The sequence below is a fragment of the Rhinolophus ferrumequinum genome, chromosome 15 (assembly GCF_004115265.2).
Source record: "Rhinolophus ferrumequinum isolate MPI-CBG mRhiFer1 chromosome 15, mRhiFer1_v1.p, whole genome shotgun sequence".
Lineage (NCBI taxonomy): Eukaryota > Metazoa > Chordata > Mammalia > Chiroptera > Rhinolophidae > Rhinolophus > Rhinolophus ferrumequinum.
Window position 1 is genome coordinate 17,763,209 of NC_046298.1, and position 19,041 is coordinate 17,782,249.

Consider the following 19,041-nt stretch of genomic DNA (forward strand, 5'->3'; position numbering starts at 1 on the left):
TCTTGGAAACACCATGATAGAATGAACTTCTTCGGTATCATTTGTGTGTAGGCTACACTGAAGGCACTACGTGCCTCCCGAATTTTCATCAAATGTCTGAGGACCTTTGATGAACTGTTGGGGAATCACAGGATGTGGAATGAATATTGTTCTTGGCTTTTGACTACTCCTCTCTAGCTTACTGGTCTTGGCTCCTTATTGGACTCTTGGGGCTGTGAGCCTCTCTGGTTTTAGAGTCATCTATAAAGAGGGTCCTTTTTGCTCTAGCTTCCCGGGGATTTGGACAAATGGCATTGCCACCCATCTAGGCAACCAAGCCAGAAAGATAGCACATTTTCCGTCAACTGAACCTACAACCTGTCATCAAATTCTGTGGGTCTTTCAACCCCACTGCCTCCTCAGCCCTCATTTACTGGTGTCAGCCCCTTTTTGCCATCCTCTGTGTAGCCGCCCAAAGGATCTTTCTGAAATGCCAATCTGACCATGTTAGTTTTCTGCTTAAAACCCGTCAGTGCCTCTCCCTGCTTTCAAGGTAAAATCTAAGCTCCCTGGCAGAACATTCATAACTTTTCATTATTTAACCCTTTAATTTCTCCTCCCCCATTCTACACATGAGGAAATGGGATCAGAACTTGCTGGTTAATGGCAAAACCAGGGTAAACATATTTCTCTATACTTCTGCGTGGTGCCTTACATTTTGTTGTTGTTTTAGAACACTTCCGTTATTCCGTAAAATTACCTCATGCTTGTTTGAAGTCAATCCTGGTGCCACCCCAGCCCCAGGCAGCCACTGATTTGCTTTCTGTCTCTATAGTTTTGCCTGTTCTATAAGTTTCATATAAATGAAGTCATACTATATATATCTCATATGTTTGTTTCCTTCCTTCATCATGTTTTTGAGGTTCATTCATGTTGAGGATGTATGAGTATTCATTCCTTTTTATTGCTGAGTAATATTCTATTAAATGGATATACTATGTTTTGTTTACCCATTTACCAGTTGATGAACATTTGGATTGTTTTCAGTTTTTGGCTGTTTTGAATTTTGAATAGTACTGTTGTAAACATTCACATACAAGTCTTTGAACACATTTTTATTTCTTTCTGGTAAATATATAAAAGTAGAATTGCTGGGCCCATGCGTTAAGTGTAGGTTTAACTTAGTAGTTTTAATTTTCATTTTTCTAATGACTAATGATTTCGAACATCTTGTGCTTATTTGCCATCTGTATATCTTCTTTGCTGTTGTCTAAATTGAGAACATCGCTATGATCCTTGGTAGACACTACCACTGCCAAATTGCCTTTTAAGAGGGCTCTGATTTCACTGTAGTGTCTTCAAAATTGAGTAATTAAAAAGTATAGCTAATTTAATGTGCGGGTGTCATTAATTTGAAGGGTATGCCAACCTTGGTTTACTGTTCCAGAAGCTGGTTATCAGGGTTCTCAGATGATCAGCTCATGGCTGGACTGAAACTCCCAGACCAGTTCCCAGTCCTACTTTTGTTACCTCACAGCCACTACTTTTGTTACCTCACAGCCACGGCTGCTCAGAGAAAACAGTGCCCTCCTGCTTTTGGGGGATATAATGTATTTGCTTATAATGGGGGGATATAATGTATTTGATGGTCATTTTCCTAGTTCCACAAATTCTAACAGTTGCCATACAGTGTTTTTTTTAAAGCTGTGTGTGTGTGTTAGAAAGCACAAAACATAAAATGCCATACTGACTTTATCCAAGATATAAATGCACTTATTTTAAGGATCAAATAATTCTATAAGGCTTATTGTGAAAAATAGAGGTCCACTGGTATGTCATTTCCCTGACAAAACCTTTTCTTGCTTCACCTCAGAGGCAACCTCATTTCTTTTCCTTGAGCTGTTTGTTTCGTGTTTACCTCCATATCTAAATAGCTATTGTCTGTTGAATCCCCACTGTGAGAGCTGAGAATTTGGTTTTCATTCACTTACTTCCAGTTTGTTCCCCTTTCCTCCCAATGCTTTTATAATTTTTTCTAAATCAGTATTCAGTCTTTCAGGAGGCAAGTCACTTAAATTCTTTGTGCCTCTGTTTTCTTACCTGTAAAATAGAGATAACAATAGTACCTCCTTTTCAAGGGTTGTTAGGAGGCAAGCACTATCTAAGCGTGTGTATTAGTTAAAATCATGTTTACTTTATTAGGACTATACAAACACTATTCACAGTTGAACTATGTGAAATATTCTGATTACTTTTCCTTTCTTGCATAACGCTTTGTTAATAATTATCTTATTTTGGCCTTGTTTCTATTTACACATCATTCTTTTATGCCCAAACTTTCCCCCAATTGTCTAAATGACCTTGCAAAAGAAAAGGTCAAACAATCGGCTATTTCTGTCGGTTTATCTTCTTGACAAATGTCTCTGGGATCATTTTGACTTGCTCCAGTCTGGACCCGGTGCTCTCTAGATCTGCTGTGTATCTTGTCAGCCTGGGATTCTCGTTTATTGTCCTGGTGCAGATTTCCTTCACTTCTCTTTTTATAGTGGGCCTTCCATTTCCTGGATCCCGTGTCTTCTTGTGCAGTTAACTCTCTTTGGTGAAGCACATCCTTCCTCTTGTTTCCTGTGAGGGTGCGTGGGAGGTAAGGTTTTTTCCAGACTTTGCTTATCTAAAAACTTCTTTTTTCTACCCTTACACTTGCGACTTAGGCTGAATATGGATTCTAGTTTGGAAATCACTTCTCTTTAGAATTTTGACATTATCACTCCATTTTCTTACAGAGTTTGGTGTTGCTATTTTGAGGTCTGGTACCATTCTTATTCTTTACAAAACATTTTAAATATATAATTCAGAAGAGTATAAATACAAAAGAGTGTAAGATACATATGTACAATTTTAAGAATAATAATAAAATTAATGCTCATAGGCTCACCACTCAGCTTAGGAAATAGAACATTACCCTTATTCAGAATTTCCCCATGTGCTTCTTGATTACGTTTCTGTCCCTGCCTCCAGAATTTTCCACTGTCTTGTATTCTGTATCAGCCAGTCCCTGGATTTTCTTTAGTTTTATCACCTAGTATGTATCCTTGAAAAATAAACTTTTGGCCTTTTGAGCCTTGCCTTTGCTCGGGGCCTGCTCCAAACTCTTTGGAGTGTACTTTTTCTCCTAAGAGTGCCACCTCGAGCCTTGAACCTTGAGCCTTGAAGCCTTGAGCTGCTTTTCTTTGTGCTCGGCCCCCTCCTAATTCTTTGGAGTGTATCATCTTTTCTAATAAACTACTACTCTCTTACCACTCTAAAAAAATAAAAAAATAAACTCTTCATTTTGCTGTTTTTGAACTTTATATAATGGAGCCATATTGTGTTTATTCTTTATGACTTGTCTTTTTGTTCAGCATTGTTTTTGATTTTGCATGTAGCTGTAGTCAGTTTATTCATTTTCACTACTGTATGGATTCCATTGTGTGTATGTCTCATTACTTACCCTTTCTTCTATTGATAGACTTGGGGGTGTTTCCAACTTCTTGCTGTTTTAAGTAGTTCTGCTGGAACATTCCAGTACATGATCTCTGGTGCACATGCACGTTTTTCTATAGGTTGTATATACTTAGGATTGGAATTGCTTGCCATTGGGTGTGTTCAGCTCTACCAGGTAATGCCAGATTCTTTTCCAAAGGGATCATGCCAGTTTACATTCTCTCTGCATGTTTATGATAGTTCTTGTTGGTCCACATCCTTACTTGTATTAGGTATTAACCAATTTTTACATATTTGACAATCTGGTAGATTTGAACTAATCTCTCATTATAGTTTTGACTTGCATTCCCCTGATTACTACTGAGTATGAGTTCTTTTTATTTGTTTATTGCCTATTCATATTTTCTCTTTTATCACTTAGTAATTTATTCCTATAAATTTCTTTATGTATTCTGGGTACTAAACTTGTCAGTTATATATTAACATATTGCAAGTGTCTTCTCTTAGTTTGTGCGTTGTTTTTTAATCCAATAAACACAAGTTCTTAAATTTAATGTCAAATTTATCTTAAATTTCCTTTTATCAGTTGGTGGTTTTTGTCTCTTCTTTAAGAAATCCTTCCTTTTGCCAAGGATTTAAAGGCTGTTGCTGATACATAAAATTTCAATCGATTTTTATTTATTGATTTGGACTCTTATAATCTTCCTAAGTTCTCTTAATTCTAATAATTATCTGTAGGTATTTTGGGGTTTTTTAAATAGGCATTCATCCCATCTGTGAAAAATGACAATTTTATTTTTTTTCTAGACCTTATTTCATTTCTTCTTGCTTGGGCGTATTGGGTAGACTCTCCAATATAATGTCCACTTCATCTGATTTAAAAATAAATATATTTGCTAAAAGTTGTTTATGGTATCCTTTACACTCTTTAATATCTGTAGCACATGTGCTGTCACCCTCCCTCACCACCACTGCTGCCCTTCAGTCCCAGTTTTTGCTTACTCCTACTTCTTTTTCTCCCTCTACCTTTTTTTGGGGGATTAATCTCACCAGAGGTTAATTGATTTTATCAGTCTTTTGAAATAACCAACTTTTATCCTTGTTGATCTCTATATTTGTTTCCTAGGTCGTTAATTTTTGTTCTTTATTCTTATCCATCCACTTATTTGGTGTTGCTATTAGCAGTCCTGTTTCTAATTTTTTGAGGTAGATGCTTACCTCATCTTTTGTCTTTTTAAATACATTTCTCTCCTAATACTGCTTTAGGCATTCCATGAGTTTTGATATGTAATTTTTTAATTCAGTTCTAAATAGTTTCTAATTCCCTTTTATTTAGTCTTTTACCTGTGAATTTTGAACTTAATGTTCAAAAATCTTTTTTTCTTTATGTTTTTGTTACTGAGATTTCTAACTTGATTGCACTGTGGTCAGAGAATATGGCCCTTTTGAGACCATACCTCCCTCCAGATTTGGATTTAAGTATTCTGGGATGTGGCATGGGCGTTGAGATTTTTGAATGTGCACCAAGATTGAGATCCTCTACTTTAAATGTTCCTACAGAGCCAGCCATCTTGCTACGTTTACCAATAGTCTGACAATCTGCCATTTCTTTCCTGTAGTAAAACAGTAAACGTATGTTGTATTAATTATCTATTGCTGTATAACAAATTCTCCGAAAGTTTATTATCTTACCATTTCTGTGGGTCCACTTAGCTAGGTCCCCTGGCTCTGGGTCTCTTGTAGGCTGTGATCAAGGTGTCAGCTGGTAGGATAGTCTTCTTAAGGCTCACTTGAGGGTGGATCCACTTCCAATTGTTTGACCTCCTGATATTCCTTACCAACTTGCCAGGTCATCAGTACATTTAAAAGATTTACAAATGTCTTCCCATGATTATTATTTTCAACAGAAGCATCAGGGTACTTACTCAGCCAAAGTCTAAAAGATGGAAAATATATCTAAGTTACTAAAAACTTGAACTAAAACCCTTCATGTTACAAAGAAATCATCTCCTGAGGGGGAAAATACGTTTTAGACAAGGAAGCTGTGTAAAATAGAGTCCAGTAAGGAAACCAAAAGCCAAATTATGTATTTCAACAGAGGGAATTGGTTATACAGGTCTGGGAGGATTGGGAGGCAAATGAGAACACTGAGCTAAACTGGTGGGCGGAAGAGCAGGGAGCAGTTACCTTCCTAGGGCTGGGGAAACAAGGGAGAAGATTGGGCTTTTCAGAACCTAGAAGCTCAGAGGAGAGGTCCTGTGGGCTGGTGCTCAAATCTCCAGGGGGATCTCTGCTGAGTGCTGCTGCTGCCTCAGAAGGGTCCGGGGAGGCTGGTTAGAGGATTCCTGGCAGGATCTATCATCTGGAACCAGCCACCGCTCCTTGGTGGACACTGGTGATAGCAACAGCCATACAGGAATGAACAAGCTTTCTCCCTCCTCCTACCTTCCATCACCCTCTAGTTTCCCCTGGGTCTGTACCTAGCAGCAGGAAAAAGAAGGTGTTTCCAGAGCCCTGGCGGCAGCATCACTAAGCAGAGTATAGAAGAGTGGGTGTGGAGGGGCGAGAGAGTTGTCTAATAAAGAGCAAGAGGTGGACCTCGTGCTCTTGCCGTCCTGCAAGGCCCGCCCAACTCATCTAGTCAGTGCCGAGGGGCCACGAAGGCCTCGAGGTCGTGACTTTCGTTGCTGTTGCCAATGGTGAATCCAGAATCTCACAAAGCACCTTTCTACTTGTTTATGATAACTGGTCTAAAGTGACAGCTACTTCTCCCCTTCTCTTAGAATATAAAATACTACCAAGGTATCCGGGCTGCTGTGAGCAGGGTGAAGGACAGAGGACAGAAGGCCTTGGTTCTCGACATAGGCACCGGCACAGGGCTCTTGTCAATGATGGCGGTCACGGCAGGCGCTGACTTCTGCTATGCCATCGAGGTGAGCCGCGCACTGCAGGCGTGTCCTGCAGCTTGGGTGGGAAGTCCCATGTGCCCCTTGAACTTGGCCCGTGCGTTTGTTCACAGACATTCATGGAGTGCTCACCCTGTGCTAGCCAAGCACAGGGCTAAGTTCTGAGGCTACAGAGCTGAATCAGACACAATTTCTTCCTCTAGGAGCACGTTCTCTCCTCTGGAAACAGTGATTCTCAGTGTTGGCTGCATGTCAGGATCACGGTGGAGGTTTAAAAAATACCGCTGCCTAGCCCCCCCATAACTCCCTCCAGATTTTGATTTAATTATTCTGGGATATGGCCGGGGTGTTGAGATTTTTGAATGTGCACCAAGGTTGAGATCCACTACTTTAAACATCCCGACAGAGCCAGCCATCTTACTACATTTACCAGGAGTCTGGCAATCTGCCATTTTTTTCCCCTGTAATAAAACATTAAACACATGTTGTTTTTCTGATAATGTAAGTAATACATATCTTTATAGGAAATTTGGTAAATATAAAATAAAAAGTGTGTTAACTCAAAAGTTAACCATTGTTATCATTTTGGTGTATATTCTTTCAAGGGTTTGTGCTGCCCTGGAGAGTTAGGTTTGCTTTGGTAGACGGGGCGAGGGCAGGAAGGCTGAGGTTTGCCTCAGAACAGTGAATGTGGCTGGAGCATCAGTTGGGGGAATGGGGATGGAAGGAATAGCCGTGGGGGAAGCAAGGTAGTCCTTATTATGGAAGGCCTCGAATACCGAAAGAAAATATAGGCGGTGTTCTGCCAGCAGTGGGCATTTGGGACAGTTTTGATCAGTAGGGTGACCTGCTCACACTTAAGTCTAACACAATAACAGTCTCATATAAAGAGCACTGGACACATCCTGTCCCAGGTCACAGATCATAGTTTTGTGAGACAACTCTTCTTCCTGGTTCCCTGTAGTGTGGCACTGACACCTGCTGTCATTAGGCGGTAGTGCAACCTCCCTGGGATCCCCTGAATCCCACTGTGCCTCGTGTATGTAATGGGAACTCCTAGCTGCAAGTTAAAGCCAGTGAAATCTCATCCTGTGTATTCATTTTCATGACACACATTTGGAGAATAAAGTTATTTGTTACACAATGAAGTCTTGTTTATTTAGATTAAATCAGCCCAAAGAAATATTTCCTATGTCCCAAATGGTAACAGGTACATTTTATATATTCAGGAGGAAACTCTGTAGTGGAGGCTTCTTTTACTTCAAATCTTAGGACCAGAATCAAGGAACATCTTGCTAATCTTGGGTGTCAGGATGTTATTACATTAATTGCTAATTTTTCTTGGGTTTTGGCTCTAATTTCTAGGTTTTCAAGCCTATGGCTGATGCTGCTGTGAAGATTGTAGAGAAAAATGGCTTCAGTGATAAGATTAAGGTTATTAACAAGCATTCCACAGAGGTGACCGTAGGGATAGGTAAGATTAACACATCCTTTGAAAGCTTTACTTGCTTTTGTAAGAGAGGAAAAGGCTTATTTAAGTTATCTGGCATAAATGTGTCCAGGTAATTGCAGAGATACGGGGGCCTCTCCATGTGGTGGTTTGAAGATAAGCACTTTGCTTCCCTTCTAGGTTATTTCTCTCCTAGCTAAAACAAATCAGCAGTGAGTAAACCAGAGCTAATCAAGAGTAACAGCTGTGATGCAAACAAAACCTTTTTGCTTTGAGTAAGTTGGAATTCTTGTGTGGCTCAGCTCTCTGAGTTTTGAGTTTTATCAGACAGAAGTGAAACTAAGTAGACAGCAGAAAGAGTTTTGCTTGGTTCCCACATCCTACTTCAGAATTCAGCATGAGAGAGTTGCTTGAGTAGCACAATCTCTCCACATTTCCAGAATATTTTTATAGTCTAAGAGTTTGAACCAGACTTCTAAAATTTCACATACCACTGATATCTGGGTATCTGGAGAGCACAATGGAAAGATTTGGAAAAGAAGCTTCTAGAGTGAAGTTATAAATATCACCCCATTTTTTTTTTTTTAAATTGGGGAAGGAGAACAGGACTTTATTCGGGAACAGTGTGTACTACCAGGACTTTTTTCCAAGTCAAGTTGTTTTCCTTTCAATCTTAGTTGTGGAGGGTGCCATTCAGCTTCAAGTTGTTATCCTTTCAGTCTTAGTTGTGGAGGGCGCAGCTAGTTGCAGGGGGCGCAGCCCACCATCCCTTGTGGGAGTCGAACCGGCAACCTTGTGGTTGAGAGGACGCGCTCCAACCAACTGAGCCCAGCAGCAGCTCAGCTCAAGGTGCCGTGTTCAATTTTAGTTGCAGGGGATGCTGCCCACCATCCCTTGCAGGAGTCGAGGAATCGAACTGGCAACCTGGTGGTTGAGAGGATGCGTTCCAACCAACTGAGCCATCCGGGAGCTCAGGGGCAGCTCAGCTCAAGGTGCCGTGTTCAATCTTAGTTGCGGGGGGCGCTGCCTACCATCCCTTGTGAGACTTGAGGAATTGAACTGGCAACCTTGTGGTTGAGAGCCCACTGGCCCATGTGGGAATCGAACCGGCAGCCTTCAGAGTTAGGAGCACAGAGCTCTAACCACCTGAGCCACCAGGCCGGCCCACACCCCATTTTTTTAAATGCAGTATTTTAGAATGAAGCATCTACCTAAGGTCAACATTTTTCTCCCATTTAAAAAATATTTTTTAATGGAGAATCTGAAACATGCACAAAAGTAGGGATTGGTGTCCCCTTTATTTTAAAACATAACATACATGCAAAAGAGTGCACAAATCATTATCCCATTTCTTTTTTTTGAAAAATGTAGGTTTTATTTATAGATCGAGCCATAGGTTACAAAATTAAAACCAAGCAGCAGTGTTGAACTAGCTTTACCAGCCGTTTCAGTCCATTCACCTCTGGTCACTCAGCACTAGTAGGCAAACACTTGCTGGTAAGGCAGATGGAGACACGTGCAGTCTTTCTGGGAAGCTGACTGCCAGATAGTGCAGTTGGATCTCTTTACCCAACTGCAGTGTCCCTTTTTCCATGAGTTGCCATAACTGTTACTTTCCACACATACCCGAAAATAAGACCTAGTCGGACCATCAGCGCTAATGCATGTTTTGGAGCAAAAATTAATATAAGACCCGGTATTATATCATATATCATATCATATCTATCATATTATACCCGGTCTTATAGTAAAATAAGACCAGGTCTTATATTAATTTTTGCTCCAAAAGGTACATTAGAGCTGATTGTCCGGCTAGGTCTTATTTTCGGGGAAACACGGTACAATCTTCCAGGATTTCCTGAGAAATGCTTACAGCATAAATTATACTTTACTTTATATTTGAGATCTCCACATGTCTTCGGATTAGGCTGAATTTGCCTGTTGGGTCCGGATTATACCGTTTCCCCAGATATCGGTATATGAAGCAGTTCTTCCCCATGGCTTAAAATGCCAATTTCAATGGAGTAACTTGGCAGCTTTGACAAACTGGGGTGAATATCGTTTCCCAGCGCTGGAGCCAAGGTGGCAGACATTCCACATGGGGTCAGTGGTGGAATGCTGTTGCTAAAATACAATCAGCAGAGGAGGTGTTGTGATGCTGCTAGCTAGGGTTCTGCTGTATAGTCCCTCTTTTACAGTGAATTTCATCCATTTTTCTACCTGCTTAGTTATATTCTGTCTTTTCCATTCTGTCAAGTTCGCTGCAAAAACTCCACGATTAAATGAGCAGGTGCTGACATTCATGGAAAGCTTACAAATTCTTTCCTTTTTATAGTCACGATACCCAATGTAATTGTACTAGTTCCCTGCTCCACAGATGACAACTTTAGTAGAAGCTGAATCACAATCTTCTGAAAATGCAACTGCATGTCCTGGCTTCAATGGTGTATTGTAGAAGGCAAGAATATCACCTTGTACAACCATGTTTCCCCGAAAATAAGACCTAACCAGCCCATCAGCTCTAATGCGTCTTTTGGAGCAAAAATTAATATAAGACCCGGTATATTATATTTATTATATTGCATTATATTATATTATACCCAGTCTTATAGTAAAATAAGACCGGATTTTATATTAATTTTTGCTCCAAAAGGCACATTACAGCTGATGATCTGGCTAGGTCTTATTTTCTGGGAAACACGGAATTATATCATCATTCTCGTATGGCCTTCTTTGCACTGGGAACCAGAATTGGCAAGTAGAACTTTGCAAAGGTTTATGGTTTTACGGATTCTCCCTGGTCAGGATCCTCCTTTACTTTCCCTTCGAAAAGCTGAGTGTCAAAAATCACAATTTTGTACCTGATGCTTTTCAGGGTATTGCTGCTGAGCCAGGACCAGAGATGGTCCACTCTACCATTGAGCGTAATTGGAAAATCACATTGGAGCGAGTGTTGTGCCGAATGCTATTTATGGCTGCAGTGGTCCCCCTGAGCCTATCTTCAGATGCAACAATGGCCACAGGAATCTCCTCTTGTCTCCTATCTACCGCCTATTGGGGTGCATTTGGGACAAAGTCGGTGGGCTGAAGCCCAACAATTCCTGAATCTGAAACCTCGTTCCTTAGCAAACTGCTCAGGCCGAGGAAGTTATCGTGTAAAAGCAGTAAGGAGAGAGCAGCAGGACCAGGATGACGCTGCTTGCTTTATGGAATGACATCTTCCTCTTCTGTCTTACATAAATATTAGTTATTAACCCTGCAGCAGGAGGAGGAGCTGCCGCCTCATTATCCCATTTTTAATCAACATTATTGAGGTATCATTTACATAAAATAAATGCACCCATTTTAAGTGTATGGTTTGATGAATTTGGACAATTTAAACACACTTGGAACCACCACCAAAATCAAGATAATACAGTATCTCCTTCATGCCCAAAGAGATTCTTTACAATCATTTACATCAATCCCTCCCATAGCCCTGGCCATAGTCACCCACTGAATCTTTCCTCAATATAGATTTGTTCTGTCTTTTCTAGAATTTTGAGTAAGTGGGATCATACAGTGTGTACTCTTTGTGCCTGCTTTCTTTTCCGTTGCGTATTGCTTTTGAGATTCGTCCACATTGTTCTATGTATCAAGAGTTTATTCTGTTCTGTTGCGGAGCAGCGCTCCATGTGTGGACATACCATAATTCGTTTATCCCTTCACCTATTAATGGGCACTGATGGTTTCTCAGATAGGTCTTTAGGTTCACTGATCTTTTGCAGTGTCTAATCTGTTAAGTACATCTAGTGACCTTTTCATTTCTGGTATTACATTTTTCATCTCTAAAGTTTCATTTGATTCTTTTTATAATTCATTTTTCTCCTCATTTTGTTCATATTTACATGAACTGTTTTAACATCCTTACCTGTCTTTTCCATCATCTGTCTGTTCGGGTTTTGTTCTATTAACTAATTCTTAATCCTTGTTTTGGGTTGCATTTTCCTTCTTGGCATGTCTAGTAATTTTTATTTAGATGCTTGTGTATATTGGGAATTTTGCATTGCTGAGTGCTGGACTTTGTTGTCTTCCTTTAAAAGCTTTGTCTGGCATGCAGTTGGGTTACTTGCAAATCAGTTTGCTCCTTTCAAGGCTTATTTTTAAGCTTTGTTGAAACAGGGTTAGAGTATCTTTAAGTCAGGGTTTCTTAACAGCAGCACTGTCGACGTTTTGGGCCTAATAATTCTTTGTTGGGGGAAGAAGCTACCCTGTTCATTGTAGGATGTTTACCCCTGGCCTCCAACCGATAGAACCCAGTAGCATGTCCCTCCCCCTCACTGTTTGTGCCAACCCAAAATGTTTCCAGACATTGCCACATGCCCTAGGGTGAAGGATGGGGGCAACATCGCCCCCTATTGAGAACCACTGCTTTAAGGCTACTTTAGCCATACTAGTAGTAGGACGTGACCTTTCTGGGGTCTCTGCTGAGTGCCTGCGTGCTGGCTGATCAGATCTGGAGTGTTACCCAGTTCTCTGTGAGCTCTGGAAATTGTTCAGTTTGTCGCTACATGGTCATCCTTTGCCTGGTCTTCTAGAGTCTTATGTGTGTGAATACAAGGTGTGATCAAAAGATACAGTGAATGTTTAAATAATTAAAAAAAAATTACAGTAAAAGACACATTGCCGTTAATCCCCCTCCAAATATTCCCCCTCACTTCGAACACACTTATCCCATTGTTCCTTACCACTTTCTGAAGCAGTTCTGGAAGTCCTCTTTCATGAGGGTCTTCTTCCTCCATCATGACAATGCTCCGTGTCATACATCGCTTCTGGTTTGGCAGTTTCTGTCTAATAAAAACATTATGGTGTGTCCTCATCTACTTTAGTCATTGGATCTGTTACTGTGCGACTCTGGCTCTTCGCCAAGTCGAAATGACCATGAAAGGTAAACGTTTTGAATCGATTCAGGACATGGAGGCAGCCATGACAGCGCAACTAAAGACACTCATGAAAGAGGACTTGCAGAACTGCTTCAGAAAGTGGCAAGAACGATGGGATAAGTGTGTTTGAAGCGAGGGGGAGGATTTTGAGGGGGATTAATGCCAATATATCTTTTACTGTAATAATTTTTTTTTTAAATTTAAACACACCATATTTTTTTTTTATCACACCTCGTATACTCAATAAGAGACCTAAAGGGAGCCCTGTGCAACCTTCTGAAGCCCTTTTTCCATTCTGTGTAACTTCCTCTCTGGTTCTCTCTCCTGCAAGTCCCAATTGTTTCCGCTTCCCTGAACTCCAATTGCTGTCTCCTTAGCTCAGTCAGATTGCTGTGTTCTCATTTCTCACTACCTGTATTGCGGTCTGGAAAGTGCCTGCTGGCTGAAAGCCAGAGGAGTAGTAGAAGGGGTCCCTTAGTTTCCCTTCTTGGGGAACAAACTGGGTTGTCTCTTGTTTAATATCTGAAAACACTCGTTTTATGTATTTTGTCTGGTTTTCTAATTGATTACAAAGGGTGGATAAGTCTGATCCTAGTTACTCCATTTTGGCCAGAGGTGGAGATCATTTATTTTTGCAAGTTTGTCCTTCATGACAGCAAAGAGACTGACCCAGCCTTTACCATGTCACACTCTCTGTGACTCTGTGCCTTCCGCCAGGCTGTGTGTTGTTCAAACACACCCTGCATTAGGCCAGACCCCTCATATGCTTTCTTAATACTTTTCCTTTGTAGTGCTCATCACTGCAATAATGAAATAGTTATTTCAATAATGAAATAGTACTTAAGGTCTACATCCCCACACAGTTGAAGCAGCCTGAGGTCATGAGCTGTGTGGTCTTATTAATTATTCCATTCCATAGCTTGCACATGCCTGGCATAAAAGAACTCAGTAATATTTGTTTAGTGGGTAGATTTTCAACTTTGCTTGGTCCTTAACCCTTGTAAATGGGACTTTGTTTCCATACCCCCAACTCGACAGGTGGCTTTCTCATTGCCAAGGCTGATGGTCTTCTCTCTGCTTTTCCTCTCAAACACTGCAGCTTTGGTACTTCTTTTTTTTTTCTCCCCTTCTTCCGTCTCCCCTCCCACTCTGGTTCAAGCCGTTGTTTCTCAGTCTAGTTTTGTAGGACACAGCTCCCTGGCCCATGCTGGTATTAGGAGACTTGCGCACCACCTCCCCCCCCCCCCCCGAGGCAGTGGGTTGCCGGTAATCCGTCTCACGCTGGCCACCAGCTGCTCAGGGTAGCCCATTGCCGCTCAAGACAGCACATGGCCGCTCATGATAGCTGCTAGCCACTTACGCTGGCCACCAGCCGCCCATGGCAATGCACGGCAGCACACAGACACACACGGCAGCTCGGCTCCAGGGAGAGCCGTTGTTCACAATCCGTTGTTCACAATCTTAGCTGTAGAGGGCGCAGCTCACTGGCCCATGTGGGAATCAAACCGGCGACCTTGGCGTTAGGAGCACGTCGTTCCAACCACCTGAGCCACTGGGCAGGCCCCAGCTTTGGTACGTCTACCATTCATTCTTTCTGGCAACTCTCATCCCAGGCCTCAGTAACATCTCCCAGCATTGGTTCTCCTTTGCAGCTTTCTTTCTCTCCCAAGTGCATGTTTTCCGAGGTTCTGTTCTATGCCCTTTTTTAAAAATGGCACCTAAATTTGTTGCCCATTTCTCAGAGATGGATGGATTTCATCCTGAAGCATATGCAGCAGTGACTAGGGGCAGCATTTGTTCATCCATCTAGTCGTTTGGTGAAGACTAATGAGGCACGTGGGGTAGCTGCCCCTCCTCAGGCTCTTGCTGCACACTCTGCACCTTCTGCATTAGCACTCACATTCTAGACACCAGGCTCTCAAGAGTGTTGGAATTCACTGGGTCATAAAGATTTATTAGAAGATTAGAAGATTTATTAGAAATTTGAACAATAACTCATTTTAAGTTACATAATTGGCTTAAAAGTTATTCAATAGCTAGAATTGACAGGGCTTGGTGATTGATTAGCTGTAGGGTGGCAGAGAAGGAAGAATAAAAAATTCAGCTAATGTTTGCTGATTATTTTTGGATGCTAGCATTATTCTTGGCACTGGGGTACAATGGTGAACAGACCAATGATGCCTAGGTTTCTGGACTGTGTGACTGGTGGTGCTATTCATTGAGGAGGAAACATCAGAGGGAGAAGCAGGTACGTGGGGGTGGGGTGTGGTTGGCTCAGTTTGGGAGGATGTATTTCAGTGGGAGCTTGGCGTGATAGTGGATGGACAGGGCCACTCAGGAGGGTCGTCTCTGTGCTGGAAGACACAGAGTTTCTGGAAGTTTCTGTGCTGGAAACTTCTGTGCTGGAAGTTTCTTCTCAGCCTCCTTTCGTATCATACTGCCGTGGAGCACAAGTGTTCTTCATAGGAAGTGGACAGTTTTTACCTTTGCTATCCTAACCACCACCACATGGAGCAGATCTCGTTATCCCCATTTTACAGACGAGGTGACTGATGGTCAGCCCTAAGGGTTCAAGGCTGAAAAGTAGGCTCAGGACCCAGGTCTCCATGACTCCAGATTCAGGCTCTTTCTGCTACACCCTTCTTTAAACCACTTTAATGCTTCTCTTTTCTTGCGTGAGACTTGTCTTCTCTGTAGGGAAGATGAGTGGGCTTTGTCAAATTGTAATTCGTGAGCCATTAGGAATGTTTAGTTAATTTTTCATGATGAATGTTGCTTCCAAAGTCTACTTTGTCTCTTGGCTCATTAAAAGTCGTAACAGTAGAAGCAATATTACATTACAGAGGTTTAGAAAATGGGGTTAACAAAAAGATCATAACATTCTATCCCAAAACAACTGTTATTTGGGAGATTGTTTGGTAGCAAGAAATACTTAATTCAGAGGGATTTACTTAATACTTAATTCAGAGTGTAAAAAACGGGATTCTGAACGCTGGGTGTCAGTGGAATCAATCAGCCTCTCTTGCTTTGATTTTATCGCCCTCCTTTTAGCCTAGAAGTATTTAAAGTACCAGCATTCAATGTTTGCTTTTTCAAATAATTTTTGCTAATTTAATAATTAGTAGTTTGTTAATTTGTATACAGAAAAGTTGAAAGAGTAGTACAGTGAACACCTATATTCTCTTAACCACGACTTACCAAGTGTTAGCATTTTGAGATATACAGAGGGTACCAAAAACATGTATACACATTTTAAGAAAGGAAAAAACTATTGAAATTACGCTGACGGTAACCACTTTGGGTATGTCTTGTCATTGCAGAAGTCAAACGTGACTTGTATTCATCTTTTGTTAGTGGTATGTATTGAGTATTAATTTTAATAGTTTTTTCCTTTCTTAAAATGTGTATACATTTTTTTGGCACCCTCTATATACATATAGATATTTTTGTTTTGTTGCTGAAACTTTGGAAAGTCAGTCAAAGACATGACATGACACTTTAAATACTTCAGCATCTACATGTACTTTCAATTTAGTGACTTAGTAATCTTTTATCTTGCACCTATTTGCTGTAAATATTTTTTCTAGTCTGTTGCTTGCTTTTGACTCTGTTTCCTTGTGTTTCTCAGATGGTGACATGCCATGCCGTGCCAACATCTTGGTGACGGAGCTGTTTGACACAGAACTGATTGGGGAGGGAGCGCTGCCCTCCTATGAGCACGCGCACAGGCATCTCGTGCAGGTAGGGGACCAAGGGCCTCCCTTAGGCATGTGGCTGTGACCTGAGCCGTCTCACACGGCTCTCCCTGCTCTTCACAGCCCGAGCCCTCAGTACCTCTCCATGTACGCTAGGGCACCCCTTTATTCCTGCAGGATTCCAGTTCTTAATTATCACTTCTGTGCCTCTCAAATGCCAAGTCTTGGTAGGTTAGAGTCAAAAGGCAAGAAACTGTCTTCAAATTCAGTTCAATTCAGCAAACATTCTTTGAGTGTCACCTGTGTGGAAGGTATTCTAGCATCCATGGAGAAGTTTAAGACATCCTTATTGCTTCTAACCCACATTAGTCAGCAATGGTGAAGACTGGGTGGGCTGAATGGAGAGGCAGACAGAAGCACCACAGACATTTGACATAGGGCAGATAGAAGAGGTCAGGGGTGAGGAAGGAGATGAGGGCACGTGGAGAAGTTGGAATTTGGAAGGCACTAAGGAGACAGAGAGGTATTCCAGGTAGAGGACCTGTTTAGGACGTCACTGAGGACTCAGCCTGGGGCGCTTGTAAGCTAATGGCAGATAATGGGGGAGAGGGTAGAAGGCCTTGAAGGCCAGACCATTCCAGGTGAAGGAGTTTGGGTGGTGGCGATCTTTGACAGTTTTTTTGAAAAGAGAGATATGTTAAAAAGACTACCTTGGAGACATTGATCTTGCTTTTGTATGGGCATAAACTGGAGGTGGAGACCCCCAAGACAGAGGCCAGCTGGGGAGGTGTGAGTGTCTGCTGCTTCTGCCGGCACCTGCCCTGTGGGCACCATCCAGGTGAGCCTGCAGCTGTCCCAGCCAGGGACCCTCTCTGGGGGTTCTCGGTGCCCCGGAGTGAGGAGTGGGCTCCTTCCAAGGCAGGCAGGACCGGAGTCCACATCACTCATAGAGTCAGCATGTGATGGAGACTGACGCTTTCTGAGTTTTCTCACCTTTGCCAAAGTGTAAAATCCTTTTCTAGGAACTTCAGTAGGAAGAATTTCTATTTCTCCACGTTAAAACCACCAACTAGATGTATCCTTGCAAGAGAGAACAAGGATATTTAGAATTATGTTCATGTTGCCCCGTTTATCTTTCTCTAATTCATCTTGTCAAAGAGGTGGGCAGGTAGCTGTCCTCAGTTTCCTCTCAGCTGGCGTATAGCAGCCAGGTATGCATTGTTCACTCTAATCACTGTCCCCATCTGCCCACCCTGTGTCTGAGCTTGAAGGAATTAGGGCTGGCATACAAAGCCTTCCCACTGCTCTGTCCCTCTTCCTGCCTTATTGGAGGTCATGGAGCTGGGATGCTAGTGTGTCTGACAGAGAGTCCATGTGGTGGTGACCCAGGGATCGATCTTAGAAGACACGTTTACTGAGTGCCTTCATTTTGCCAGGCCCTTTTTGGGTACCAAGAATATGAAAGTGAGCTGGGGAGGCAGGTAGGTGAGCAGGTCATCTTAGGACAGTTTGAGGCATGCACTGATGGTGGGCAGTAGGTGAGATTCTGCCCACTCTGGTTGGGGGAAGGTGGAGGAAGGAAGATGAAGCTCTAGCTGAGTCAGTCTTGAGTGATCAGGTGCTGGCCTCATCATTACCGGGGGTATTCGTGGCAGAGGCAAAGACATGGCGGTGAATGGGTGTGGTGGCTCCCAGGCCCTGCACGGTGTTCAGTTTATGGGTGTGTGGAGGGAGGTTAGAGAGAAGACGAGGTTGCTGGGCAGGGCTAGACCGAGGAGGGCTGCCATGCTCCAGGAGGCAGGGCGGCACCACAGAAGAGTTCTAAGCGGGGCATTGCTTTATGTAGGCAGGCATGTGGAGAGCAGCTGGGGAGAACGACTGGAGGCAGAGAGTGGTGAGAAGGTGGTTGGAGGCATCCAGGTGCTCAGCTAAGGTGGGTCTCAGGCAGGGCTAGAGAAATGGGCCCAGAGAGGTAGACTCGGGGAGGAGGATGGTGGTCAGGGACCTGCTGATGACTAGATGTGGAGGTACTGACGATGCTTGGGTTTGGGGCGTGGGCTGCTGGATTGGACGGCGGTGCTCGCTGTCTGTCCACTGGGAGGATGGCAGGAGGAGCGGGGCAGGTGCGCAGGGGTGAAGGCAATTTGTTTAGTTTACACAGAGAGAGTTTGAGTCGTCGGAGGGTCAGCCAAGGAGAGAGGATCTAGAGGCCTTTGGACACGTGGTCTTTGGCAAATGAAGATGGAATGGTGGAGGTCACTGTCATGTGGAAGGAGAAGGAAGGTGATCCAGACCAGGTCTCTGGCGAGTCCCCTCTGTGAGGGGTGGGCAGGGGAGTGAGAGTCCTACGACGGCAGTCCTTCTCATCCCGAGCTGTGTCTGGAGACATTTTTTGTGTCATACCTGAGAGGGGGTGCTACTGTCATCTTGTAGGTAGAGGCCAGGGATGTTGCTAAACATTCTGCAATGCACAGAACAGCCCCTGAAGATCTTCTGAGGTAGAGAAACCCTGTGCTTGTCATTTCTCCGTGGTAGCAGCTGTGTGTCCTCTTCACAGCTCGGCCCCCAGTGCCTGGTGTATAGAGGGTGTCAATGAATGAATGAGG

At 42.7% G+C, this 19,041-nt stretch overlaps 1 protein-coding gene and 1 pseudogene across 4 annotated transcripts in view; one reads left to right on the plus strand and one right to left on the minus strand.

Moving 5' to 3' along the window:
- PRMT7 (protein arginine methyltransferase 7) overlaps window positions 1-19,041 on the plus strand; it is a 41,555-nt gene that overhangs the window by 6,540 nt on the left and 15,974 nt on the right. For all 4 annotated transcript variants that reach the window (XM_033128207.1, XM_033128206.1, XM_033128208.1 and 1 more), the window contains 3 exons: window positions 6,246-6,395; window positions 7,734-7,842; window positions 16,369-16,481. In XM_033128207.1, coding sequence (XP_032984098.1) covers window positions 6,246-6,395; window positions 7,734-7,842; window positions 16,369-16,481 — 372 coding nt within the window. The remainder of the gene's footprint in view (window positions 1-6,245; window positions 6,396-7,733; window positions 7,843-16,368; window positions 16,482-19,041) is intronic.
- Window positions 9,707-11,146, minus strand: LOC117034838 (glycosyltransferase 8 domain-containing protein 1-like; annotated as a pseudogene).